A 27,948-nucleotide genomic window follows, 5' to 3' on the forward strand; every position below is an offset into this window, starting at 1 on the left:
TTTTAACCATCGTGGGGGCGGGGGTTACTCTGTCCTGTCCCTGACTCACTGACACGGTTACTGGGGCTCGGACAGGGGGAGGGCGGGAGTTAGCCAGGGCGTTTCAGAGCCCCCAGGAGGGGGCTCAGGCATCGAGCAATGGGCACCCGCTGCTCCTGGGGAGAAAAGGTGTCAAGCAGAGTCTCTGAAGAGACTTAGAGCAGTGGTACTCAACCAGGGGTCCAGGGCCAGCATGAGACGTGCTGGGGCCCAGGGTAGAAAGCCAAAGCCCCACTGCATGGGGCTGAAGCAGAAGCTACATTGATCAGGCTTTGGCTTCAGCAGAGCTCTGTGGCATGGGGGGGGAGGCAATTGTCCTTATAGCATGTTGTTGTTGCTGCTTGAAAAAGGAAAAGGTTGGGGGGTGGCCCCCCTCACAAGTAAACATTTGTTCCTGGGTTCACCTGTATGTTAGCATCACTTTTCACAGTTTTAAACTACATAAATCAATTATAATTTGTGCATGGGCATATTTACTTGTTATTCCGGAAGTTAAATTGTCAGAGCCACCAACTCCTCTTTAAAGCCACCAAAACATTTGTGTACACACACACACACACACACACACACACACACACCTTGGGGTAAATGGCGTGGTCTTATTCCCCTCCCACCACCCATCCATGGAAGCATCCCAGCAAAGTTGACTTGGTGGCCAACAGAATGTAGTAAGAAGAGTGACTATACTGTGTATAGATCAGAGGATTTGCTACATAGATATCCCTGTAGCAGACCTCTGGAAGTGTTGACTCCTTTTGAGTGCAGTTGTTATACACAACTCAGTTGCAGCAGTGTATGAGTTGGCTTTCTTTCACATCGCTTTATTTCATATTTCAAACAGTTACAAATTAGTGCAAATACCCAGGGAACAAGGAATTGAAACTTGCCATTACAACACATGGCTGGACAGCATTGTCAAGGCACTTCTGTTCTCTGCCCTCCCCTCAACTTTTTGTACCATGATAAAACCCCAACATCTTGGCTGTGAAATGGCAGCTGACAGGGTGGGGAAGGGACACCCAGCTGAACAAAGTCTCTCACACAAACACACACACACAAATAAATAGCCCCACCCTACCCCCAATAGACTGTTTCCCTCTGCCATAGGGGACAGCCAGGCTCCCTGTGCTCCCCTTGGCAATCATTGGAGAAGGCTAGGAAATTGCATCGGCCCTAGAGTGGGGCCAGACTGGAAGGGAAACCAGCAAAATGTACAAGGGTAACACAGTGAGGCACTGAGGTAACAGCAGTAGCAGGCAAACCTTTGAGCCCTTTAAGAGGCAGGCGGGTATCCTGGGTAGAATCCCAGCCACAGGACACTGACAAGGACTGTGGAGTGGCCATCTGCCTCTTAGCTGATGCGGCACTTATCTTTGCGGCTGTATTTGCGCCGTCGCAGTTCCAGGCCCCGCTGCAGCCTGGCATCTTCCTCCAAGGCTCTGTTGGGGGAGGGGGAAGATGCAAGTTAAAACGTAGGGTGCCATGCCTGACCTCAAACCCCCCATCTGAAAACCATGCCCAGACTCACATTCTCTCCTTGATGTCCAGGTCTCGCACCAGCTCATCACGCTGGTTCACCAGCGACACCAGTTCCTCCAATAGGAGCTGCTCCCGCCTCTGCTGGGCTTCCGTCTTGAGCCATTCTGCAGGGGTTGGAGAGACATCTCAGCTGAGAACCCAGAGCAAGAGCCAGCCCCCACCCCCCTTCCACAGACTGCCAGTCCCCTTTGCTCTCAGGGACCCAGCCCTCACCTTCAGTAGCTAACATGGCTCTCAACTCCCGGCTCAGTAATTCAAATCGTCTTTCCAGATCCTGCTCCTCCATCCTGAGGTGGGAAGGAGAAAATGGGGTGGGGGTGTGGTTAGTCCCAAGGTTACACCTTCTCTCCCCCCCAGTGTTTGGATGATCACGAAAAGCCTAGCCACCACCCTCCCCCCAGGATCACTCACAGCAGTTGCAGCTGGTCCTGGCGCCGGATCAGCGCATTCTTCTTATTGACCAGTGTGAACCACTCCTGGATCAGCTCCTCCTCCTGGGCATGGTTTGTGCCTGCAATGGCAGGTGGGGGAGGAGTGGGGTGTGAATACACTACAGGAACCAGCAAGTGGCATTTGCACCTGTGTGGCAATGTAGCGGTGAGTGTTGATGGGGCGGGAGGGGTGAGCATGGCCCAGTGATGGGATGGGGTCATCCTCTGGTGAGTTCCCCAACTTCTCTCCACCCCTATTAACTGCCTGCTCCCTTCAAGCCCAGCTCAAGGTGGCAGGGCAGCGACATGGCATCCATGCAGAGCACACCCCCCCCCATGAGGGGCTCCCACTCCATAACTGCATCACCAAGGGGTCCTGAGCAGTTCCAGAAGCTGCCAGCAGGTGGTACTGAGAAGCCACAGTGCTGGATGGGGTGAGGGCACAGGACAGTGCCTGATCACTAGTCCCAGCTGCCTGCAGGGCTGTTGTGTGTGTCCCGGCGCAGCACCTGACTCCATGAGGAAGCGCAGATCCTTCTCCACCACGGCTGCTCGGGCATCAATCTGCTTCTGCTCATTCTCCAGCGCCTGCAGCTCGGCCACCACATACTGGCTGGTGTCTTGGAACCGCTGCCAGGGAGGCAGGAGGTCAGACCCAGCGCCCCCTCGAGGGGAAAGGCCCTGTGTCCCAGTCCCTGCCACTACCTCCCCCAATTACCCATCCTTACCGGAACCTCCTCCTCTGTGGTGCTGGTTTCATTGCTGGGATCCCGGGACGGCTCTTGAGGGGTAGCACTCTGGGACGGGGCTGTCTCTGGGGGGGAGAAGACAGAGAGAGGCAGTTAGATTGGGGTCACGAGAGGCAATTAAACCCCATTCGCCAGCCCTGTTGTAATTATTGGGGTGTGAACAATAGCTGCTGAGGGGCAAAGGTGCGGCAGGGAGACAGACACAACTACTCCGAGCAGAGGGCAGCTACTTATGGTAATTGTGTCTGGCAAATGAGGTGCGTGGGCCTGGAAATCAATGGGCCACCATTGGGGTGTTGGAAATCAGGCCTAAGCAGTGGCCAAAACACAGAGGGGATTGGAGGCTGTGTGACAGTGGCCAGGAAGGAGAAGCAAGTTTCCATCCATGGCTATCTAGTTCATTTTTTAATATGGATCTATTTTTGACCATCACATCATCCCATGGCAATGAGTTCCGTGGGTTAATTGTGCGTTGGGTCCTCTTGGCTGTATTAAACCTGTTGCCTATCAATTTCATCAGGTGACCCCATTTTTGTATTTAGGGAAAGGGTAAATAAAACTTCTCGTCACCTTTCCCTCACCATTCACAATTGTCTAGACCTCTATCCCCCCTTCGTTGTCCCTTTTCCAAGCTGAATGGCCCTTTGTAGCTTCTCCTCATATGGAAACTGTTCCGCCCCTTTGATCATCTTGCCAGCCCTTCTGTGAACCATATCCAGTGGCACTCTATCGTTTTTGAAACCAGAACCTGGCACAGTATTCAAGGTATGGGCCTTCCATGGATTTGTATAGTGGCATTATGATATTTTCTATCCCTTTCCTAATGATTCCAAACAGCCCATTAGCCTTTTTTGGCCGTTGCTGCATACTGAGCTGAAGTTTTCAGAGAACTCTCCACAGTGATTCCAAGATCTCTTTCATGGTTGGTAACAGCTAATTTAGACCCCCACCATTAGACATGTGTACTTGGGGTTATTTTTGCCAGTGTGCATTACCTTCACTTATCAATGCTGAATTTCATCTGCCATTTTGTTGCCCACTCACCCTGTTTTGTGAGACACCCTCCCCCCGGTAACTCTTTCTCCCGCCTCTTCTTTTTTTGTGTCTTTAATACAAGGTTAAAGGGATTTTTAATGGAGTATTTGCCCTGGAAATAAGCTGTCTGAGGTCTCCGAATTCCACACCCTGAACCTGGGTTAGCACTTTAGTGTTGTGCAGTGATAGGGGTCTGCTAACACCTTGGACACTCTGGGATTGCAGTGTGTCAAAATTGACACAACCACCCTGCTCCCCCCTAAGGATCCATCTTGCTCCTTTGCCCCAAAACCTGATGCTCCTAAATAAGGCAGACCCTGCAGAAAGCCCGGGCTCACCTGGGGGTGGCTGAGTCCTGGCGGAAGCAGGGGGTCCCGCCTTAGGGGTCATCATGCCTTCACGGTCATCCTGGTGGTGGGAGGTGGAGAAAAGGGATAGGGGACGTTACAATAATAAACCAGCTCCCATGAGACTCTACCATAACAAACCAGTCTATGCAACCACAAGAGATTCTACAATAACAAATTGCACAGCACAACCCCAGTGCCCCCCAAGAGACTCTACAATAACAAACCAGCATGCACAGCCCTAGTATTTACAAGACACCCTACAAAAACAAACCAATGCTCCCAGGAGAACCTACAATAACAAACCTTGTGCATGCAGCCCCAAGAGACCCTATAATAATAAATTACTAGGGTTGTACATGCTAATTTGTTACTGTAAGGACTCATGGGGCTGCATGCACTAGGTTGCTATTAGAGTATTCCAGAAGGGAGGGTCTTTCATAAATACTAGGACTATGTACGCTGTTTATGAGCTACCCTATAATAATGAACCAGTGCTCCTGGGAGACTCTACCATAACAAACGAGTGCATGCAGACCCTACAACAAAGCAGTGTCCTGGAGAAATCCTGCAATAACTGATTCCCTTCCCATTCCCCACTCACCGTTCCTAGCCAGTCAAGCCTCCTCCGTGGTGTCTCCCCTGGGGGACCGCCTGCTTCCCCTTCATCCATCGACAGTGACTCGCTCTTGAGCCGCGAGCGCCGCTTCTTGAGCAGGTCTGCATCACGCACGTGGGAGAAGCCCGACTTGCTGCTATGGGAGCGTGGTGGGGCCACAGGGCCCTGGCTGCCCGTGGACAGTGAGCGCTGCAGGGATCGCTCAGCTTGGTCCGATGCATCCCCATTCCGCATAGACTGACGCTTCAGCCGTGGAGGAGGCACCAGCTTCTCGTCACTGTTGGCCGGCACCTTCCCAGCATCCTCTGTGCCAAGAGGCTCTGCCTCTGGTTTCTTGGCCGATTGGGACATTGCACCATTAACCAATGCTTTCCCAGCATCCTTTGCGGCTTTGTTCCCTCCATCCTTTGGGGTGGGTGGCTCTGTCTCTGAACTCATGGCTAGCTTGGTTGTCGCACCATCGACTGGCACCTTCCCAGCATCCTTTGCGACAGAGGGCTCCACCTCTGATTGCACAGCTGTTTGAGATATGGTGCCATTTACAGTCACTTTCCCAGCATCCTTTGCATCACCTGTCTTGGCATCAGTCCCAGCATCCTTTGGGGTGCTGAGTTCTGCCTCCAGTTTCTTGGCCAATTCAGCTCCTCCTGTCACAGTTTTATTGGCCACTGCCTTCCCATCATCCCTTGCAGCAGGGGCAGAGCTCCCAGGCTCCTCGGGCCCCTTGGCGGCGCCCTGGAAGCGCTCAGCGTAGAAGCGGGCGGGGTCAATGGAGAAGGCAGGGTCTGAGTCAAACTTGCCCACCTTGTAGGTGCTCTGGCTGCTGTGGTTGGCGATCTGCACCACGTTCAGCTCCTGGCCCGTAAAGAAGGCCCGGATCTGGCACAGGTAGGTCATGACGATGAGCTTGTCAGGCACCGTCAGGAACACCATGTCAGCCGGCTCCAGCACCCGCGAGATGCCCAGGGAGGCAAAGCCGTCATAGGCCTGGGGGAAGGGGACAAATGGGGGGGTGACTAACCCCAATATCCAGCCCCCTCCCTGAGTTAGGGATAAAACCCAGGAGTCCTGACGCCCAGTGGTCATGCCCCCAGCCCTCATGTGCTCTGATCACCAGGCCACATACACCGCAGCCTATGCTCCCATGGTGGGAAGTTCCTAACCGGGGGGGAGGGAGTCTCCCCAACCCAGAACAGCTCCTCCGTCCTCTCCAGGGGAGGGGACTCCTGTTCGTAGGAAGAGCCAGGTAATAGTAACTGGGGATTTGATTATTAGAAATATAGATAGCTGGCTCTGTAATGACCAGGAGAACCACATTTGGCTGAATTCAAATCAGCAGGGCTGGATGCTATTAGCTCCAGGGTACAGAAGGAATTAACTGAAGAAATCTTGGAGCCACTGGCAATAATATTTGAAAACTCAGGGATGACAGGAGAAGTCCTGGAAGACAGGAGAAGGGCTAACGTCGAAAGGGGAAAAAGGAGGAGCTGGGGAACTGTAGACCAGTCATTCAGCCTGACTTCAATACCTGAGAGCAATGTATAAAACATTCCATTTGTGAGTACCTGGAGGATGAAGGGGTGATCACTAGCAACCAGCAAGGATTTACCAAGAACAAATCATGCCAAACCAGCTTGATTTCCTTCTTTGACAGGGTAACTGACTTGGTGGATGTGGGGGATGCGGTAGACATAATATACCTGGACTTCAGCAAGGCTTTTGACACAGACCCACAGGACATAAGCTGGAGAAATGCGGGATCAGCGGAACTGCCATTAAGTGGATACATAACTGGTTAAACAACCGCAAACAAAGAGTAACTATGAATGGAATGATGTCGGACTGGAGGGACATCTCAAGTGGGGTTCCACAGGGAGCTGTTCTGTGCCCGGTGTTGTTTAACATCTTCATTAATGACCAGGGATGTAGCAATAGGGAGCAGACTGATCAGACTTGCAGATGAAACAAGGCAGGGTGGGGATTGCCAATACTTTGGAAGATAAAGCTAAGATTCAGAGGGATCTTGATAAATTGGACAACTGGGATATAGAGAACAAAATGAAATTCAACAAAGAACAATGTCAGGTGCTACACTTGGGGAAGAAAAACTAAATGCACAAATACAGAATGGGGGATAACCGGCTTGGCAGAAGCATGGCTGAGAAGGATCTGGGAATTGTGGTGGATCACAACCTCAACATGAGTCAGCAATGCGATGCTGTTGCAAAAAAAAGCAAATGCAATTTTAGGTTGCATTAACAGAGGCATAGCATGCAAGTCACGGGAGGTGATAGTACCTCTCTACTCAGCACTGGTTAGGCCTCAGTTGGAGTACTGTGTCCAGTTTTGGTCACCAATGTATAGAAAGGACGTGGAGAATCTGGAAGGGATGCAGAGGTGAGCAACAAAGAAGATCAAAGAGATGAAATGCAAGCCATATGAGTGAAGGCTGAAGGAACTGGGTATGTTTAGTTTAGAAAAGAGGAGATTAAGGATGGACATGATGGTGGTCTTCAAATACTTGAAAGGCTGCCATAAAAAAGATGGAGAAAAGTTGTTCTCTCTTGCCATAGAGGGCAGGACAAGAGGCAAAGGATTCAAACTACAGCATAGCAGATTCCAATTAAACCTCAGGAAAAACTTCCTAACTGTAGGAACCGTAAGACAATGGAACAGACGCCTCGGGAGGTTGTGGAAGCTCCTTCGCTGGAGGTTTTCAAAAGGAGGCTGAAGAGCCATCTGTTGTGGATGGTTTAGACAACAAATCCTGCATCTTGGCAGGGGGTTAGACTAGATGACCCTGGTGGTCCCCTAATATTCTATGGTGAATTGGCTGCTAGGTGCGAAGGTTGCGGACCGCTTCAGACATCTAGACAGACTCATGTACAGTGCTGGGGAGGAGCCAGTGGTTGTGGTACATGTAGGTACCAATGAGATATGGAAGGATAGGAGAGAAGCCTGGGAGGCCTAATTTAGGCTCCTAGATAAGAGATTAAAGTCCAGGACCTCCAAGATAGCATTCTCTGAAATGCTTCCAGTTCCACGCGCAGGGCCAGTCAGGCAGAATTGCAGGGTCTCAATGCGTGACTGAGACAATGGTATAGGGAGGAGGGGTTTAGGTTTATATAGAACTGGGGAACCTTTTGGGAAAGGAGGAGCCTATACAGGAAGGATGGGCTCCACCTACACCAAAATGGAACCAGATTGCAGGCATGTAAAATTAAAAAGGTGGAAGAGGAGTTTTTAAACTAAGGGCTGGGGGAAAGCCGACCAGTGCAAAGGAGCACAGGGTTCAGACAGAGACATCCCATAGGGGAGGATCTATTAATGGAGATTCTCTATGTCCTAGTAAAGAGGAGAGAATAGAAGTTGACAAAGTGTACAGGTAGGAACTGAAGAGAGTCAATCAAAGGAAAGAGAGTCCCATTCAGTTACATCATATGAAGGCAGACAACTGAATATTGACAAATTGTGTAAGTGCTTGTACACAAATGCTAGAAGTCTAAACATTAAGATGAGTGAACTGGAGTTCCGGGTACTAAATGAGGATACTGATAACAGCATCACAGAAACTTGGTGGAATGATGATAGATATTGGGACACGGTAATACCAGGGTACAAAATATATAGGAATGACAGAGTAGGTCGTGCTGGTGGGGGAGTGGCACTATATGTGAAAGAAAGCATAGAATCAAATATAGGGAAAATCTTAAATGCACCAAACAGTCTATCCATAGAGATTCTATGGCAAATTCCATGCTTGAATAATAAGAGTATAGCACTGGGAATATACTGACCACCTGCCCAGGAAGGTGATGGTGACTGTGAAATGCTCAGGGAGATTAGAGAGGCTACAAAAACAGAAAACCCAATAATAATGGGGGATTTCAGCTATCCCCATATTGACTGGGAACGTCACCTCAGGATGGGATGCAGAGATAAAATTTCTAGACACCATTAATGACTGCTTCTTGGAGCAGCTAGTCCTGGAACCCACAAGAGGAGAGGCAATTCTTGATTTAGTCCTAAGTGGTGCACACAATCTGGTCCAAGAGGTGAATCTAGCTGAACCGCTTGGTAATAGTGAGCATAATATATTTAAATTTAACATCTTTGAAGGGGGGTGGAATACAAAAGAAACCCACCACAGTAGCATTTAATTTCAAAAGGGAAACTACACAAAAATGAGGCTAGTTAAATGGAAATTAAAAGGAACAGTCACAAGAGTGAAATGCCTGCAAGCTGCATGGAAACTTTTTCAAAACACCACAATAGGGGCTGAAACTAAATGTATATCCCAAATTTAACAAAAAAAAAACAGCAAGAGGACCAAAAAATGCCACCATAGCTAAACAACAGAGTAAAAGAGGTGGTTAGAGACAAAAGACATCTTTTAAAAGATGGGAGTCAAATCCTACTGAGGAAAATAGAAAGGAACATAAACTTGGGCAAGGCAAGTGTAAAAGTTTAATTAGGCAGGCCAAAAAAGAATTCAAAGAGCAACTAGCAAAAGACATAAAAACTAACTTTTTTTTTTTTTTAAGAACATCAGAAGCAGGAACCCTGGCAAAAAAACAGTTGGGCTACTGGACAATTGAGCTGCTAAAGGGGCACTCAAGGCCAATGCAGAGAAGCTAAATGAATGGTTTCCATCAGTCTTCACAGCAGAGGATGTGAGGAACATGGGTCAGCCCCTCACCAGAATTCTGGGCAGGCAGACCAGACCCCCCAGGACCCCTGAGCGCTGGGTGGGCAGCAGATGGCACCCTCCCACCCCCAAACGCTGGGAAGTGTGCAACCCACCTCCAGCCCTCGAGCATTAGATGGGCAGGCCAGTGGCACATGGCCCCTCCCACACCCTCAAATGCCGGTCAGGTGACACACGGCCCCCCAGCCCCCATGTGCTGGGTGGGGGGCACACATCCCCCAGCCCGAACACCTCCAGCCACCCTGAGCACAGGGTGCACAGCCCCAGCACCAGAGCACACCCGCCTCCCCGAGCATGGCCCCAGACATCCCAAGTCCCAGCCACAGGCTGGCTGCAGCCACCCTAGCCCCAGCTCCAGCCCCAGCATGCTTCCCTGAAGACGAGCAGCCTGTCTGGGCTGGGGCCAAGGGAGAAGAGAAAACAAGAGGGGGCCTTCCAGGTGGAGTGTGGGCAGGGCCACACAAGGCTGTTTGGGGAGGCACATACATGCCGCCCATGGTGAGGAAGATCCCCAGACCTAAGCCATTCTATTTAGGTGACAAATCTGAGGAACTGTCCCAGATTGAGGTGTCTATAGAGGAGGTTTATGGAACAAACTGATAAATTAAACAGTAATAAGTCAACAGGACCAGCTGGTATTCACCCAAGAGTTCTGAAGGAACTCAAATGTGAAAATGCAGAACTACTAACTGTGGTATGTAACGTATCACTTAAACATCACGCTCTGTACCAGATGACTGGAGGATAGCTAATATAACATTGATTTTTAAAAAAAGTTTCAGAGGTAATCCCAGCAATTACAGGCCAGTAAGCCTAACTCCATTACCAGGCAAATTGGTTGAAACTATAGTAAAGAACAGAATTATCAGACACATAGATGAACATGATATGATGCAGAAGAATAAACATGGCTTTTGTAAAGGGAAATCATGCCTCACCAATCTACTAGAATTCTTTGAGGGGGTCAACAAATGTGGTCAAGGGTGATCCAGTGGATACAGCGTACTTGGACTTTCAGAAAGCCTTTGGCAACGTCCCTCACCAAAGGATCTTAAGCAAAATAAGCTGCCATGGGATAAGAGGGAAGGTCCTCTCATGGCTTGGTAACTGGTTAAAAAACAAAGGGTATGAATAGATGGTCAGTTTTCACAGTGGAGAGAGGTAAATAGTGGGTGTGATATTTTATACCATGGGGAAGCGTCCTGGAACCCCCATATTTCTCATTTTTATATAATCACGATCTTACATATAAAGCATGCCTTGTAAGGTATCAGGGGAAAGGTTATCATCTGCTGAAAGTCATTTCTCCATATATGTGTATCATTAACGCATATGAAGTTATGAGATTGTGTTGTATGGTTGTCACTAAAACATGCTGTAAGTTGGGGAATCAGTCAGATATTAGTCCCACAGAGGCAACAGCAAGGAAAGTAACCAACACCAGTGTGGGGTGACAAACAATCCATCAACAACCATTGTCCAGCAAGGGAGCTACAATTCATGAGGCCACACCAGGGGAATTGCTCAGCCTTGCCTGGAGATTCAGCAATGCCCCCAGACATGCCTGGATTTGTGTTTTTCAAGCACATGCACTGAGGGCATAAAATCGAACACAGGGGGCCCATGTTTGGCCTTTCTCATTCACCCACCTACACTGCAAGCAACAAGGACACTGAAGAATCCAACTGAGGGGACTGGCCCAGATTTCAAGTGTGATATCTGTGTACTATGAACTGCAATATCCAGAGAGGTGAAAAAAACTGCTTAACCTAGATGTTGCCCAGTCTAATAGGGTTGAGAGTTTAAACTGCGTGCTTGTATTTTATTTCTTCTGGTAACTAACTCTGACTTTTTGCCTATTACTTAATATCACTTAAAATCTATCTTTTGTAGTCAATAAATTTGTTTTACTGTTTATCTTTACCAGTGAGTTTGTATGAAGTATTTGGTAAATCTGCTCAGGTTTTGCACAGGCTGGTGTATATCCACTTTCCATTGATGAAGTGGTGAACCAATTAATAAATCTGCATTGCTCATCTTGAGCAGTGCAAGACGGTATATTCCTGGGGTACAGTGCTGAGAGCTGGAGGGATTTGGCATTGGTGCCTTTCTCTGTGTGATTCATAAGTGGCTCTGGAAGCATTCCTGCAATCTAGCTGGGTGTGGGGCACCACATGCGATTGTGCTGAGTGATAATAGCATCTGGAGGGGTTTGCTGCTGGTCACTAGCAAGGCATTGTCAGAGACAGCCCAGGCTGGAGAGAGTTCAGGGGGCACAGTAGTTCCACAGTCCCAGGCTGCACCCCGGGTATCCCGACACAGTGGGGTCCCCCAAGAATCTGTTCAACATATTCATAAATAATCTCGAAAAGGGGGTAAACAGTGAGACTAGTAAAGTTTGTTGACAATATAAAATTACTCAAGATAGTTAAGACCAAAGCAAACTCCAAAGAGCTACAAAGGGATCTCACAAAAATGGGTGTCTGGGCAACAAAATGGCAGATGAAATTCAATGTTGATAAATGCAAAGTAATGCACCCTGGAAAACATAATCCTAGCTATACATACAATCTACTAAATTAGCTGTTACCATTTACGAAAGAGATCTTGGAGTTATTGTGGAGAGTTCTCTGAAAACATCTGCCAACGTGCAGCAGCAGTAGTCAAAAAAGCTCACGAATGTTGGGAATTATTAGGAAAGGGATAAATAATGAGACAGAAAATAGCATAATGCCTCTATATAAATCCATAGAACGCCCACCCCTTGAATACTGCGTACAGTTCTCTTCACCTCAGCTCAAAAAAAATATTAGAATTGGAAAAGGTACAGAGAAACGCAACAAAAATGATGAGGGGGATGGAACAGCTTCCATCTGAGGAGAGATTAAAAAGACTGGGATAGTTCAGTTTTGAACAGAGACGACTAAGGGGGCATGAGAGAGGTCTATAAAGTCATGACTGGTGTGGACAAAGTGAATAAGGGCGTGTTAGTTACCCCTTCCCATAAGGGTTGGGAGGAGGTTGGGTCACCCAATGAAATCAATAGACTGCAGGTTTAAAAGAAACACAAGAAAGAACTTCTTCACACAACACACAGTCACACTGTGAAACACATTGCCAGGGGATGCTGTGAAAGCCAAAAGTATAACTGGACTCAAAAAGAATTTGATAAGCTGATGGAGGACAGGTCTCTCAACAGCTATTAGCCAAGATGGTCAGGGAGGCTACCCCGTGCTCTGGGTGTCCCTAAGTCTCTGACAGCCAGAAGCTGGGACTGAACACAGGAGGGACCACTTGGTAAATTGTACTGTTCTGGTCATTCCCTCTGAAGCATCTGCCACCAGTCACTGTTGGAAGACAGGACACTGGGCTAGATGGATCACTGGGCTGAGCCAGTATTACCAGTCTTATGTTCTTACAGTCTCCTTCCCCATCACCTGCCAGGGTCCCCAACTTACCAGCTTGTTATTCTCTTTGATAGCGAGTGGGTCCAGGGTCTCATAATTGCTGGAGGGGGGGGCAGACAGACATAAAGATAGATCCTGCTTAGTGAATGGGGTCTCTTGAGTCCCCACCCCACCCCGCCTTGCCTCTCAGAGACACGCCCTCCTCCATACCAAGACATGGCCTCCCCCCAAAACACACGTCTCCTGGTGACCCTCAATCCTGACCTGCAGCCCCCTGCTATCCCAGCCCCTGGCTCCCCGCACTGCCCCTCAGCCCCAGGACTCACATGTTCTCAGGGTGGAAGTGGTGTAGGATGGCACAGAACGCCAGCCCGTTGCGCCAGGAGGTGGTGAAGTTGGTGACCCGGACACCGCGGTAGCCAGCTGTGACATTCTGGCACCATTCCAGCAGTGACTGGCTGCAGCTGACCAAGCCTGGGCTGGTTGCTGGGGGCTCCTCCTAGGAGATAAACGGGATGGGGTGGGATATGGGCGGGGGAGGCGCTGGATCACCCCCACACCAGGCAAAGAACCCCTATACCAGCACTGGCCAGCCATACTGCCCACCTGGCTTCCCCATTCTCCTGCCTGCATAACCCCACCACCACCATACGTCACCACCCCCACGATCACACCCACAGGCACCAAGCCACCCCCTTGACTCATGGCAGCCAGGGGTGAAGGGCTGGGGCTGTATGGGACAAAGACCCAGCCAAGTCCTGACTGTTGCATCCTCCCCTTCCCCCTGCTAGGCAAGGATGTTCTCCTGGCTGGGCTTGGCCAGGGCTCACTAGCAGCTGGGATCCAGCCACCCCCATGCAGCACAGTGAGCAAGCCAAATGCAGGGCAGGGATCTGTGGGCCACACAGCGAGGTGGAGGGGGTTAGTGAGGGCACTGTGGGCCCTGGGGATTCATCTCCAGGTGTTATCCCCAACCCCAATTAAAGGGGAGGAGGCAGTTAGCCCACTATGAGTTTTATCCCCTCCACACACCCCAATTAAAGGTTTTATCCCTGTAACAATGTTGGAGGGTCTGTCTGTCCTTTTACAGCTGCCCCGCGCCCCCCCGTCCCCTCCCACGCACACACAGCCCATAGGATTAGTTGGAAGCAAAGATGGGCAGGCAGCCATGGCAGCTGGCAGGGCTGGGGGCACAAGCATTCGCTGTCCCTACCTGGGCTGCCTCCTGCCCTACGCTATCCTGGGCAGCGCCGCAGGGCGGGGGAGATGGCTCCCGCCCGGACGCCTGGGTCCCCTCGTTGGATGATGGGCTGGCACTCCTCTCCCGGGCAGGGTGGGTAGGCGGGTGGCTCAGGGTGAAGCGGCACTGTGAGACGTAAGGTTCAGTGAAGGGGGACGGGGGGCCCAGGATGGGCGCATCCTGGGGGGGCATCAGTGCGAGGGCTGCAGCCTGTCTGCTGCTCCTTCCTGGGGCGGTGCAGCTGGCCAGCTGGTTTGTGCAGAGCCCTGACTGCCACGTCTCCAGGGGGGGCCTTGTCCCACTGGCATCCTCCTTGCTGGGCAGGAAGCCCACAGCCACACCATGCTCTCTGGAACCCGCTGCCTCCTCTGGCCCAGCCTTCTCCAGCAGGGGCTCAACTGTGCTGGGGGTGGCACTCCCGGGCACTCTACAATCGGCTCCTGGGCTCTCCATGGCACCCTTCAGCTGGGCAGAGGCCTCCAGAGATGGGGCATCCATTGTTACTGACTGCATCACATCTCCGCTTGGTCTGTAGGCCGCCTCTCCCCCTGCTGCACCTCCACCCGGCCTGCCGGCCACCTCTCCCACTGCCACACCTCCGCATGGCCTGCCGGCCGCCTCTCCCCCTGCCGCACCTCCGCACGGCCTGCCGGCCGCCTCTCCCCCTGCCGCACCTCCACCTGGCCTGCTGGCCGCCTCTCCCCCTCCCTCCTCCAGCCTGCCCCTCTCCAGCTGGGCTGGGGCCTCCACAGGCAAGGTGTCTGCTGTTACTGAGAGCACAGCACCACCACTCGGCTTGCCAGCCGCCTCTCCCCCTGCCCCTTCCAGCCTGCCCCACTCTGGCCAGGCTGGAATTGCCCCCCACAGTCCATCTCCTGCTTCTGCCTTCATCACACTGCTGGGCACCTCCCCAGGACCCTGTCCCACCACGTCTTCCGACCGATACCTCCATGGCTTGGGGGGGGGCATCAAAGAGGGAGTATTGCCTGCCCCCCTGTGCACAGCAACTCCCGCAGCATCCTTCCAAGCTGACCTTTCTGCTCCCGGCCTCTCTGGCTGGGATGCTGTCCTGGGTCTCTCTCCTGCTGCCCTGCGCTGCTCCAGCTTGGGGACCGTCGCTGCGGGAGCCGGCTCTGGGGCTGGGCTTGGCCAGAATCCTCGCCCAGAATCCTCCTGTGCCACCAGCTCCGTTCTGTGCCCATCCAGCGAGGGCACAACTTCTGCTACGCTCTGAGCTGTGCCCCCACATGCCTTCCTGTCTGCCCTGAGATTCTCCCCTTCAGCGGGCTCCTCTGGCCTGCCCCTCTCCAACTGGCCTGGGATCGCCTCCATCACCCCTTTGGATGCCCCCCCAGCAGCCTCTCCCACCACATCTTCTAACTGATACCTCCATGGCTTGGGGGGGCCCACCAGAGAGGCTGCATCTCCTGGCCCCCCCTGCACAGCAGCTCCCCCAGCATCCTTCCCGGTTGCCCTATCTGCTGTCAGCCTCTCCAGATGGGATGCCCCCCTGGGACCCTCTCTCGTCACCCTTCCCTGTTCCTCATTGAGGGGCAACACTGCAGGACCAACAGCATCCCCAACGCTTGGCCAACCAGTAGCATCTGTTGCTGCCTTCGTCTCCTCTCCCAGCCTGCCCCACGGCACCGGGGGCAGCCCCACCACAGGCGACACAGCCAGCAGCGCAGCGGCCGAGGGCACACCCGCCCCCAAGCCGCTCCTGGCCAGGCCGACGCCCTCCCCAGCAACAACGGCAGGTCCTGGTGCATCCTCACTGAGGAACATTACTACAGAGACGCCTGGAGACGCCGAACGGGCCCGCCTGTCCCTCCGGGGCCGGGGCAGCGGCTTCGGCCGAGCTGGCAGTTCTGCTGACCTAGGCCGGGCTAGCCGGACCCTGGTGGGCACCACCGGCACAGGCAGAGAGGTTGCGGGTCGAGGGCCCTGCACTGACTTCGCTGCTCCCACTTTGAGCTGGGAGGGAGGCGGCTTGGCACCTTCCCATTGGTGTCTCCGGGTGGAGGGTACCTCAGGGGGTGGAGCTGTGGGCACAGCGGGTTCTGGCAGGAGGGGTTTCTTACGCCGCGGGGCAGGGACAGGGCTCTCCGCCCGGGGCATCCAGATGTCACTGGGCCTGCAGGGAGGGACAAAGGGGACACGGTCTCATTACAAGGGCAGAGCTGCCTCCTAGGGGGATTTCTCATCCTCCCAACTTGACAATGAGCCCAATCTTCTCAGCATGGGGACTGAAAGGCCAGGAACCTGGCTCCCTGAACCCCTCTGCTCTAACCACCCCACCCCCCAGATCCAGGGATGGAACCCAGGAGTCCTAGCATCCAGCCCCCCCGACTCTAACCCACTAGACCCCACTCTCTCTACACTCCACTTGGAATATTGAAAATGTGCCCTAAACGCAGGAGTTCCTCAGCACAGATGAGCAGCTTTGGGATATTCCAAGCCAGCCCGTCCCCCACCATGGGGCCAGATCACAGCCAGCGCCCCCTAGAGGGGACAGGCCCCATTCTCCACCCATCTGAGCCTGCCAGTCCCCCACCGTGGTGCTGGATCACAGCCAGCGCCCCCTAGAGGGGACAGGCCCCGTGTCCCATTCCCTGCCCCACCCCCCAAACTTCCTGCTTTGTTAATCTGCTCAGCTCAGTAGGGAACAGCAGTTTCCTGCAGAGCCAGCTGCTCCCTTCCCCCACCCCCTGGAAGGGGCAGAGCTGGCAGCCTGGCCTGCAGCTCCCTTCCTGGGCAGGGGAAGTGCGGCTTCCTCCTTGGGTTTGAACACGCACTCTTCCCTAAGCGGGGGAGGGGAGGGGACTGTCAGACCTCCTGAAGGCAGAAGCGAAACCAACCCTGGGTAGCTGGGTTTATCCATAAGCAGCTAGGCACTAACCTTTTCTCACCTCAACGCCATCACCCGAGCCCCCCTGCCCCCTATTTCCAATCACTGGACCCCCCTCCCTCCCAGAGCCAGGATAGAATGCAAGAGTCCTGGCTCCCAGCCCCCTGCTCTAACCACTAGACCCCACGCCCCTCCCAGAGCCAGGATAGAAGCCAGGGCTCCAGACTCACCTGCCCTTGGTGTCACTCCCTGATGCTGGCCGCTTCATCAAGGCTGCTGCTTTCTCCTCCTCTTCAGCCCTGGGGTTGCCACCACGTCGTCCCATCTCCTGCGAGGGGCCTGTGCCTGGCTTGTGGGCCTGATCCGGGTCTTGGGCCCCTGTCTCCCCCTTAGCACTTGGTTCCACAGCCCCCGCAGCTCCCATTGGGTTCCCACCGGCTGCCATGTTCTGCCCAGCCCCCCCGGCCTGGCCTGCACCACTTACTGTGGGGGGCCCCATCAGCTCCGGGGGAGGGGAGGGTGCTGCTCCCTGTAGGACCAGCTCCCGGGCTGGGTGTGGGGTGTCCCTCAGGGGGGCAGCTGGGGTGTCGGCCACTTGGACGGTTTCCTCCTTGGCAGAGCCTGCAGGAGAGGGGAGAGGATCCCAGGAGTCAGAGACTGGGGGCAATGGAAGTGGGTGACAGCTATACAGCACCTCCCCATATCCCTGCCCTGGGGGAGATGATGGGAAGTTCTCGGATTCCCCCTCTTCTCAGGTCACTAGACCCCACTCCCTTCCCAGAGCTGGGCTAGAACCCAGGCGTCCTGACTCCCAGCCCCTGCTGTTCTAACCACTAGACCCCACGCCCCTCCCAGACAGAACCCAGGAGTCCTGGTGCCCAGCCCAGGACTCTTGCACCCACTTTTGACTTACCTGCCTCCTGGGGCATCCCATAGGGGGTTGCTCTTCCAGCTGCTGCCCTGCTGGTCCCCGGGGCCGAGGGATGCTCCTCTTCCTCAGCAAGAGTATTGAGCTCTCGTGATGTGTCTGGGGGTGGGAGGAGTGAGGGAATGTGGAAGAAGGCAGGGAGAGAAAGAGAGAGAGATGTAGCGGTTTGCTGCCTGCTCTGCACCCCATCTGCCCCGAGACCCACTTGGTGGGATGGTCCTACCTGTGAAATAGCCCAGCAATATGGTCTGAATGAAACCTACAGTGCAGGACACAGATGGACAGCCAAAAATGGTGGAGACAGACAGACAGACAGGAGAGAGAGAGAGAGAATGACCAACGCCAAGAGAGCACAGCTGCCTCGGGGAGTGGGGACAGAGCCGCCAATCCCAGGGGACAGACGGGACCTCAGTCACTGCCCCCCAGCAAAGAGAAGCCTAGAGAGCGTCCCCTGCTGGAAGGCAAAGAGACACTAGAAGCTACTATCAGGAGCCACAGAAATAGTGGAGCCGAGGGAACCCCACCAAACAGCAACCAAGGCAAACCGCAATTACGAATGGACCAGAGTGGGAAAGCAGGGGGCTATGGGACAGGACTGAGGGGCACCAGCAGAGCTGGATGTGGGGGAGCCCAGGGCTGGCATAGCAGGTGGCTGTGGGTTGGGAGTGAGGGGCACCGGCAGGGCTGATGGGGGTGAGGGCTCAGGACTGGCTGGCTGGTCCCACCTGTTGGCGCTGTGCCCTGGCTGCTCCCGTCCTCTTGCCGCACCCTCCTGGCTGCCTCATCATCCTCGTCGCTGTCGGCAAAGTCATCCAGGTTGCCGATGTCGCTGGGTTTGACGCTCATGAGGCTGGCCAGGCTCTGCATGTCCTCGTCCCTGAGGGGCAAGGCACAGCATAAGGGGGGGACCCTCTGTGAGGTTGCAGGGCAGGGGGTCATGGTAAAGTGGGAGGGTGCAGCCCCATTTCCCTTCCCCACTCCAGCCTGGTGTGACCCTTGCAACCATTCGCACCATCCCTCTGGAAACCTAGGGCTTTCCTAAGCCACAGCGAGGGCAGCCCCACCCCTGCCTCTGTGGCCCTTACTGGCAGGGGAGGGGACTGTTTAAACGATGCTCGAGCTGTGGCTAGGTGGCAGAGCGTCCTGCTATTAAAAACTGCCAAGGTGATCTCTCTAAACCAGCCTCTTCCTCAACAGTGGTGCCAATGTGGCTGCCCGGAGAGACCCTCTAACCAAGATGGCTGCCCTCTGCTGCCCTCCTCGCTCATGCCAAGATGGCTGCCTTAGCCACCTTCTTCCCCTGCAGCCATGCCAAGATAGTCGCTCTCAGCCCAGATGGCCACCAGGAGCACCCAACCTCAGTCAAATCTTTTGCTCTTTGTCCAGCCCTTCCTTGGGCCAAGCCCCCGTGCTGCCCCCCGCGCCGGAGCAGCATGGAGAGGGAAGTGCAAGCCAGAGCCCCTCCCTGCTCCATCCCATCCCGCCAAGGGACACTGCTGTTCCCAGCCAGGCCTGTTTCCGTAAGCCCCACTTTATTGACAGAACTCACGTGGCTTTGCCCTCGTGCAGGAAGATGCAGGACAGCGTGAGCTGCAGTGTGGCAGCCACCACCTTGACCGAGCGCGGCTTCAGCTTCAGTTTCAGCTCGGCCTGGGCAGGCGTGGGGCGGGCAAAGCGCTGCAGGTTAACATCGGCCGAGGCCAGCACCTTCCGGTGCCCCTTGGACTCCTGGGAAGAGGCAGTGAGAACTGTGAGCAGGGGGCGAGAGGAGAGTCCTGACTCCCAGCCTCTAAAACCATTAGACCCCACTCCACTCCCACAGCTAGGGAGAGAACCCAGGAGTCCTGACTCCCAGGCCCCGCTCACTCTAACCCCTAGGCACCAGTGCCATGTTACAGATGGGGATAGAACCCAGGAATCCTGATTTTTCATCTTTCCCTCAGCTACACTGTCCCCTTTACAGACTATGTGCTGTTAAACGGCTGCTGTGTTCCTCCTGTGACCTAGTAAGCTCTTGGTGCCAACTGGGAGAGGGCACAGGGGGTGCTTGGGGCTACAGAAATCCCCTGAGTCTGGTACATGCCCAATAATTCACCAAAGGGTGGCTGGCGAAGTCTCTACTGAAAGCCAGTAGCCCACTGGTTGTCATAACCGTTGCAAAATGTACATATAGATACTTCAGGAGCTGTATATCTACAATAACAATTATGTTCTTAAGGTCTGGGAACTGGAGCTGGTCACCCGAAGGTGACAAACAGCGGGAGGCAATTGACGCTTCTCCCCTGCCTGCTCCTGTGTGCGACACATCCTGCATGGCTCCCAACGGATACCCTATTAGCATTACTACGCCTGAAGCTAATCAAAAGTTTGCTAAACTCTGCAAGGAAGATGCAGCCAGGGAAAGACAAGTAGCCGGGGCATCCTCTTATGAGCAGAGGGGCACAGCCAGCCTGGCTGTTACGCACTGGGAGGAAGACTCTGGGGGAGCTACTCTTCATTAGACAGGAAAGTGACTTGTTAGGTAAGTCTAGGCTCGAGAAGGCAAGTTATGTGTTCATTGAATGTCGCGGTTTGTTCCCTACACCTTCACTTGCTACTTCTTGAGGCTCTAGTCTTCGTTAATTAAACTGACACCTGCTTTCACTGGGTGCATGGCTGAGTGCTATGTTACACGGAACGGTGATCTCAGCTGGGTCGTCCTGTACCCCCGGGAGCAGCATATCAATGAACACTGGGAGTGTCCAGCGGAGCAGGGGCTGGGCACTCCAGAGAGACATTTGCAGGGCTACTGGCCGGAACAGGCCGGTTGCTAGCCTGCAGAGGGACAGCATCAGCCTGGGGGACACTTGTGCTGCCTGTGGCTGGTGGAGTTGAGCCCCGATAAGCACAAACAAGAGTCCCTCACATTAAGGACAGGAGGTGACAAGGTGCCTCCTAGCCTTAGCGCCCTGGGAAGCATCACACCACCCCAGAAGCAGCTGCACTTGGCAGCTCAGCATGGCTTTGCGATGGAAGATCCCATGTCCTGGCTGGCCACTGTCATCCAGCCCTGAGTTACCACACTCTGGTTCTCCCTGGACGTACGTTCTCAATCACAAAGGTCCATTCCTTGTCTTCATACTCCTCCACATGGGGGTCCTGTGGAGGGGATAGGGCAAAAGGTGAGAGGGGCTTTGGACTGTTTGTTGCACTGGGCATCTGTAGTTGTAAGCAAGGGTGCCAGTCTATGTGTGTTGTCGGGATTGTACAAAGGGAGGACTGAGTGTGTGCCAACCCCACAAGACTGCATGCAGCAGTGTGCGGAGGGTGTGTGACTGCAAGTGTGAGTGCCCAATGTGCACCCACAGGTATGCAGAGAAGCGGACAGGCACAGCAGTGCACAGGAGGCTGTAAGTTGGTGTGTAACCATGAGCCAGAGAGCACGCCTCGGTGCTTTTGTGCAAACCCCGGCACAACCACAGAAGAGCCGCACATCTGGATAAGAGCCGTTCGTTGCTGGTGCGAGTGCCTGTGCCAAGTGAGTAGGCCAGTGTAAGAATACATGTCAGTGTGAAGGAGTGCATGAGTGTGCGTTCGCAACAGGATGATGGCGTGCTTATGCGAGCAGCAGTTGCCATACCCGGTACAGCGTCACCATTATATCCACATTCTCCGGCACCATCCATACGACCATCCCCCGGTACGGATTCTTGATCCCCGGCTGCCAGCTGTGAGCCTGCAGAACACACACACAGCAGATCAGAGCTCGTTCACGTGTCCCATTCCCTGGCCCCCCCTGAGCCAGCCAGTCCCCCCACCATGGGGCTGCAGCAGAGCTGGCCCCCCTACAGAAAGGGAATCCTGAATCCACCCACCTTGGAGCAGACACGTCGGTTCCTCCTGGTCCAAACCACAATCAGCTTGTCTGGCTGCCTGTGAGGCGAGAGGGAGTGAACGAATGAACAAATTAGGAGGGGAGGGAAGGAAGAGCAACTAAACTCCCAAGGACCCTCCCCACAACCCTTCCCATTGGGATCAGGGTAGCAGGTGACCCAGGTCCACCATCTGCCCCTCACTACCCCCATGGAAAATCTTCCTTCCTCACCCCTCTGCCAATCCCTAGAACTGCCCCCCTTTATGCAGCTTCACTGACTCTCCCACTCATTGCCCAGTCCCTAGAAGTAGAAGCCCTTATAACCCAATATCTCACACTTCCTGCCCCCCAGATCTGACCAATGGCTCCCTCCACCCAGTATCCCCCCTGGTTAGAACAAAAGTCAGGACACTTGGGTTCTGCCTCGGGGAGGGGAATGGGCACCAGTGGGTTAGCTCAGGAGGGGCTGGGAGCCAGGACTCCTCGGTTCTACCCCAGCTCTGGGAGGGGCGTGGGGGCTAGAGGTTAGAACACTGCTCCCAGTTTGGGCTGCCCAGAGAGCAGCACATTGCAGAGTGGGGTGGGGAGGGCTTTTATCTTCCCCGTCTGGCTGCTGGGCGGGTATGGCCCAGCCTGAACCCCCTGCTCGCCCCACATGCAGTGAGAGATACTGGGACAGAAAAAGATAAGGATTGGAGGAAGGAGCCTGGAGAGAAAAATACACTGAGGCATTGGGATCAGCAGTGACTGCTAGGGGAGAGAGCCCCCACAGAGCCCCCACCTTGCTCTCTGCTGCCCAGTCTCCCAGATCCAGGTAGGAGCAGGCGCAGCCAGCCCTAGCATGGTACAAACCAGTGAGTCACTCGGTAGATCTGAGAAGCTGCGTTTGCCGGGACATGGCAGACAGGTGTTTACTCAGGAGGCGTGGACGTCATGGCTCACTTCGCCAAGGGTTATTGGGATCCCAGCCCCGCTCTCACTGCAGACCACTGTCTGGGCCAGAAGTCTGAGGCTTGTGTCATAGTACTTGAGAGGTGCTGGGCACCCCCACCCCACCCCACCCAATGCCTCTGCTTCACCCCTTGACATCAGAGCTTCTGGCTCTGAGACATTTTGCTCTGTATCTTTAACAGCCATGTGGGCCAGGCCCTGGGGTGGGGCGAGCTGGTGCTTGCACTCATGCACCCCAAGAGCTGCAGAGCTGCAGGCATTGTAGGGAGTTGTGGGGGGGTGTCAGGAATCCTGGTGCTATCCCCAAATCTGGGAGGAGAGTGGTCTGGAGGGTTAGAGCAAGGGGAGAGAGGGACTGGGAATCAGGACTCCTGGGTTCCATTACTGGCTGTGCCACAGATCCTTTGCACGATTTTGGGTGATTCTGTTTGTGTCCCAGTTTGCTAACTCCGTAGCAGGGATACAGACAGGGCTGCAAAGTTGTGTAATTCATTATAGGCTGTAAAGGCTGGAATTCCTGGCTTGAAGGCACCAGGCAAGAGCTGAAGGCTTCTTGTTCCTCCAAAGGGATGTTCTGGAAACTCTGCGTATGCAGCCCAGCCCTCTGCGTATGCAGCTGGCTGGGACACACTTCCAAAGCATGCTTGTATGTGAGGTTATCTCAACTCCTCTGCAGCCCCTATGCACCAGTCTGAGATGCACCCACCTCTGGGGAAGGGCATGGGGATCCTCCTGTTTATCCGAGGATCCCCCACCCAGGGTTCAGATGCAGCTGTCTCTGGGGTGGGCGCAGAGGCTATTAAGGTGGGGTGCTGCCCAGCAGTTGGGGAGGGCACTGGCTGCCAGTGGGTTTATCACATAGTAGTACTGCCAACTGGACTTGGTGTTCGACTCACCAGCTGTACAGGGAGTTTCTGGCCACAGGTCAGTAGCTGGCAGAGTGGGGAATGTCACTGCTGCTCCAACTGACTGTGAGCTGGGGGGTGGGCAGGGATGCAATGGCTGGGAGGGGGATTTCTGACCAGATGGGTGAGGTTAATGACAGCTCACCCCGTTTATATACACAGTCCACCCCGCAGAATCACCACTCACACCATGAAAAAAAGCTGGGAATATCCTGACAGCAGGTGGATACAAGTCGGGTGGATACAGCAGGTGGATACAACAGGGCCTAGCCTCCCCCACATCCACCACACAGCCCCAGGGCTCCACCCCCAGCTCTGCCGGTGCCCCTCAGTCCTGACCTGCAGGCCCTTCCTATCCCAGCCCTGGGCTCCCAGAGGGGTCGGGCTGGCCTGCAATGCTATGGCGTCTACAGGTCAGCTCCCCATCTGCCTGTGTCAGTCATGGCCTCGCTCCCCCACCCCGATGCTGTCACTGATTCCCAGGGTCCCCCCCTCCCAGAGTCTTAGCCAAGGCCCTTCACCTCCAACCCACAGACGTCACTCTCCCAAGGTCAGCGGGCAGCCCCAGAGCAGCCCCATGGGCCCATCCAGCCTGGCACCTTCACAACCAGGAGTTTCTAAACCTCTTGCTAGCCAGAATGTCTGAGCCCTGCCAGGACACCCAGGAGGCACCCTCCCCCATCCCGGCGCTGTCATAACATTGACCATTGCAGGGTATTCTTAGCTCTTGTATGAGGTGGAAATATAAACACACGCAGCTTGTAGCAAATCCTCAGTCCCCGCTCACAGCCCCTCCACAGCTCAGCTGCAACCCAGCTCTGGCTTCCTCCACCTACAGTTCTGCCGGTGCCCCTCACTCCCGGCCCACAGCCCCCTGCTAGCCCAGCCCTGGGCTCCCCCACCTCCAGCTTGGCTGGTGCCCCTCACTCCTTCCGGCCCACAGCCCCCTGCTAGCCCAGCCCTGGGCTCTCCCACCTCCAGCTTGGCTGGTGCCCCTCACTCCTCCCGGCCCACAGCCCCCTGCTAGCCCAGCCCTAGGCTCCCCCACCTCCAGTTTGGCTGGTACCCCTCACTCCTCCTGGCCCACAGCCCCCTGCTAGCTCAGCCCTGGGCTCCACTACCTCCAGCTTGGCTGGTGCCCCTCACTCCTCCCGGCCCACAGCCCCCTGCTAGCTCAGCCCTGGGCTCCACTACCTCCAGCTTGGCTGGTGCCCCTCACTCCTCCCGGCCCACAGCCCCCTGCCAGCCCAGCCCTGGGCTCCCCCACCTCCAGTTTGGCTGGTACCCCTCACTCCTCCTGGCCCACAGCCCCTTGCTAGCCCAGCCCTGGGCTCCACACCTCCAGCTTGGCTGGTGCCCCTCACTCCTCCCGGCCCACAGCCCCGTGCTAGCTCAGCCCTGGGCTCCACTACCTCCAGCTTGGCTGTTACCCCTCACTCCTCCCGGCCCACAGCCCCCTGCTAGCCCAGCCCTGGGCTCCCCCACCTCCAGCTTGGCTGGTGCCCCTCACTCCTCCCGGCCCACAGCCCCCTGCTAGCCCAGCCCTGGGCTCCCCCACCTCCAGTTTGGCTGGTATCCCTCACTCCTCCTGGCCCACAGCCCCCTGCTAGCCCAGCCCTGGGCTCCACACCTCCAGCTTGGCTGGTGCCCCTCACTCCTCCCGGCCCACAGCCCCCTGCCAGCCCAGCCCTGGGCTCCCCCACCTCCAGCTTGGCTGGTGCCCCTTACCCCTCCCGGCCCACAGCTCCCTGCTAGCCCAGCCCTGGGCTTCCTCTCCCAGCTGCCAATACTCCCCACTCTCAACCTGTAGCCCCCGGCAACTCCAGTCCTGAGCCCCTGGCCAGGTGCATTGCTCTAAGACCTGGACCAGTTTACAAGCACCTTCCTCCCTCCTGGGCTTGTGGCCAAGGGGCTAAATTTAGCTCTGTCAGGAGGGGGTCGGAGATCAGAGCATCTATGCAGGTGCTGAGCTAAATTGGTATCTTGCTGGGAAACCTGATACCCCCAAACTCCTCCACAGACCTGGACTGGGGCAGCCAGAGCCCAGGGGGCAGGAAGGCTGGGGAGAGATGGACTGGAGCTTTAGGCCCCATCCAGGGATTGGGGGGGAGAGAATCCCTGGGGCATAGCAACAAGAGATGTGGGAGAGGAAGCATGAAGGGTGGGGTGAGAGAACAGGGAGGGGTCATGGGGGGAAGAGGAGGGACAATGAGGAAAGGGGAGGGGCATTGGGAAAGGGGGAGGAGCCCTTGAGGGAGAGAGATTGTGGGGAGGAACCACAGAGAGGGGGAAGAAGCATTTGAGAGCGGGGATTTGAAGGGAAGGGGAAGGGCCTGGGGAACCCTGTTGGGACACTTCTGCTCTGCAAGGGCCCCATATCTAATTCCACAGAGAAGCCTTTATCCTGCCCACCCCCTACAGGCCCACTCTTCCTACAGTCTCTCTGCCTCTCTCCCCTGCACCCCAGGCCCCCTACTCCCCCTCTCTCTACTCCCTCCTGTTTCTATTTTTATCTGCTGTCACTAAATATTTATCATTTTTCCATGAATCCCTTTTAAGGTCATTTTAATTTAAAAAAATCCCAAGAGCTCCCTCCCCTGCTGGCTCCTCCCATTTCCATGGAGATGGTCCAGAGCTTGAGAGACGGGGATCTTTCCACTTCTTGGTTCCCCCTAAATCACAGGGGATGTCTCCAGGTCTAACCACCCCCTTCAAGGAAATGACGAGAGTCTCGTCTCGTCTGAAATGACGAGATTCTCCCTGTCTCCATGTTCTAGAGCATGCTCTAGACTACAGCCCTATCCCAATCCTAGAGGAACCCTACCACCACCTGTCACTTCCCATGGTCTAGTGCACATTCTAGATTCCTCCTGCCCCAGCCCCTCCTCCAGGCCTTGAGAGACACCCACCTTCTGCCAATCCCTGTGTTCTAGAGCATGTTCTCAATTCTTCTGCTTTGCCCCCCATCCTGGAGAGACCCCCCTACCTCCTGCCAGTCCCTAGTCCTAGGTTCAGCTCTAGATTTCACCTCTCCCACAAGCCCTGCATGGACTGGGGCACACCTCCACAGATGGCATGGTGGGAGAGACCCCTGGCTGGTTTTCCACCTGGGCCTGAAGGGCCAGTCTGCATCAACCAAGCCCCGCAGCGGGCTGGGCCCTTAGACTTTGCCCCTGCCCCATCAAATCTACAATCACCCTTCCCAGCTCCACAACAGCCAAGCCTCCTTACATCTCTGTGCGGAGGCCAGCTCCAGGGCACCCCCCTCTGACCCAGGAGCTGCTAGGGGTGCTTGGCTCAGCAGGAGGTGTGTGTGGGGGAATTTGGAAACGGGGATCATTGGGGTTGGAAGCAGGAACATGGGGGCAGAGGAGGAGGGGGGAGTCTCAATCACTATAAACTGGAGTATGGGGATTGACCCCTTTCCACCCTTAATTCCCCCCCAGATGCCCAAATTTCTCCACCATGACCGGGGAGAGATGTGTCCCATCTTCCAGCCCAGCCTTGACAGCCCCCCCATGACAACAACCTGGACTTCTCTCAGTCTGTCACCCCTCCCAACAGTATTTTGGGGGCTCCCTTCCTATGGCTAAAAAGGGAGGGAAATCCTTCCCAGAGTGAAACAAGTGAATGCCTTCCCCCCGCCCTGCCCTGGTGTATGGCTGAACTGTCCCCCATTGGGGTCTGTCAGTAGAGAAAGAGTTAATTCCTCCCCACCCCCGCCAGAGGTACCTGGCCCCCTCCTTAAATCTCCTTGATTAATTAACTCATGTTAATAAACAAAAAGAAGAGGCTGAGAAGAGCTTCCCTCTCCCTGTGACAACCCCCCCCCCCAAAAAAAAAATGCTCCGGGGGACACAGCCCCTCATCCTCCCATCCCTACTCTCCCCCTTAGATATCCTGGGGTCCCCCGTACCCACCTCTGCCCCATAAAATATACTAGGGTCCCCCCCAGGCACACCTCTGTCCCTTAGATATACTGGGGTCCCCCCATGCGCACCTCTGCCCCACTCCAGGCTGGCTGCGAGCCGGACTGTGTCTGCCCCAGGGCGGGGCTGGCCCCACTCACCATTTCTTGGTGCACTCCACCATCAGCTCCTGGTAACAGGCCACGAACTGAAACTTGGAGGCGCGTTTGCCCACTCGCTGGAGTCTCTTCCACGCGGAGCTCATCGCGGCTCGTGGGGCGTCCCGCGGAGCAGCCCCCGGCCGAGCCGGGCCAGGCGCCTCTCAGGTCACGGCTGCCCCCGCGGCCCCGGCCAATGCCCCTCGATGCCCATCGTCCCAGACCCCGAGGCTGCCGGAAAACGACACCCGAGCGGCGGCGGCTTGGATGCGGGCACTGAGCC

At 55.0% G+C, this 27,948-nt stretch overlaps 1 protein-coding gene across 7 annotated transcripts; it reads right to left on the bottom strand.

Moving 5' to 3' along the window:
• Positions 1-839: 839 nt before the first annotated feature.
• EHBP1L1 (EH domain binding protein 1 like 1) lies at positions 840-27,800 on the bottom strand. Of its 7 annotated transcripts, none has more exons than XM_043518519.1 (21): positions 27,669-27,800; positions 21,745-21,802; positions 21,510-21,605; positions 20,975-21,028; positions 19,440-19,618; positions 18,616-18,767; positions 18,114-18,149; positions 17,876-17,989; positions 17,193-17,583; positions 14,750-16,248; positions 14,088-14,632; positions 13,201-13,373; positions 12,926-12,974; positions 4,745-5,746; positions 4,132-4,201; positions 2,738-2,823; positions 2,519-2,639; positions 1,990-2,089; positions 1,792-1,865; positions 1,568-1,682; positions 840-1,478 (listed from the first exon to the last, which is right to left on the bottom strand). In XM_043518519.1, the coding sequence occupies exons 1-21, from the start codon at positions 27,770-27,772 to the stop codon at positions 1,391-1,393; spliced, it is 5,106 nt and encodes a 1,701-aa protein (XP_043374454.1). In that variant the 5' UTR covers positions 27,773-27,800; the 3' UTR covers positions 840-1,390. The 7 variants fall into 7 exon arrangements, with proteins under 7 accessions (XP_043374454.1, XP_043374456.1, XP_043374455.1 ...); XM_043518521.1 differs by lacking the exon at positions 27,669-27,800 and adding an exon at positions 22,596-22,738; XM_043518520.1 differs by lacking the exon at positions 18,114-18,149.
• Positions 27,801-27,948: the final 148 nt, after the last annotated feature.

This window comes from Dermochelys coriacea, chromosome 7, assembly GCF_009764565.3.
Source record: "Dermochelys coriacea isolate rDerCor1 chromosome 7, rDerCor1.pri.v4, whole genome shotgun sequence".
NCBI classification, from domain to species: Eukaryota; Metazoa; Chordata; order Testudines; family Dermochelyidae; genus Dermochelys; species Dermochelys coriacea.

Excerpts from the sequence above, each read along its gene's own strand:
- EHBP1L1 (XM_043518519.1), bottom strand. The coding sequence starts at position 27,772 with ATGAGCTCCGCGTGGAAGAGACTCCAGCGAGTGGGCAAACGCGCCTCC. Across the intron at positions 21,803-27,668 it reads GTGGAGTGCACCAAGAAATG|GCAGCCAGACAAGCTGATTG; the intron begins GTGAGTGGGGCC and ends CTCGCCTCACAG. Across the intron at positions 12,975-13,200 it reads CACTTCCACCCTGAGAACAT|CAATTATGAGACCCTGGACC; the intron begins GTGAGTCCTGGG and ends CCCCCCCTCCAG.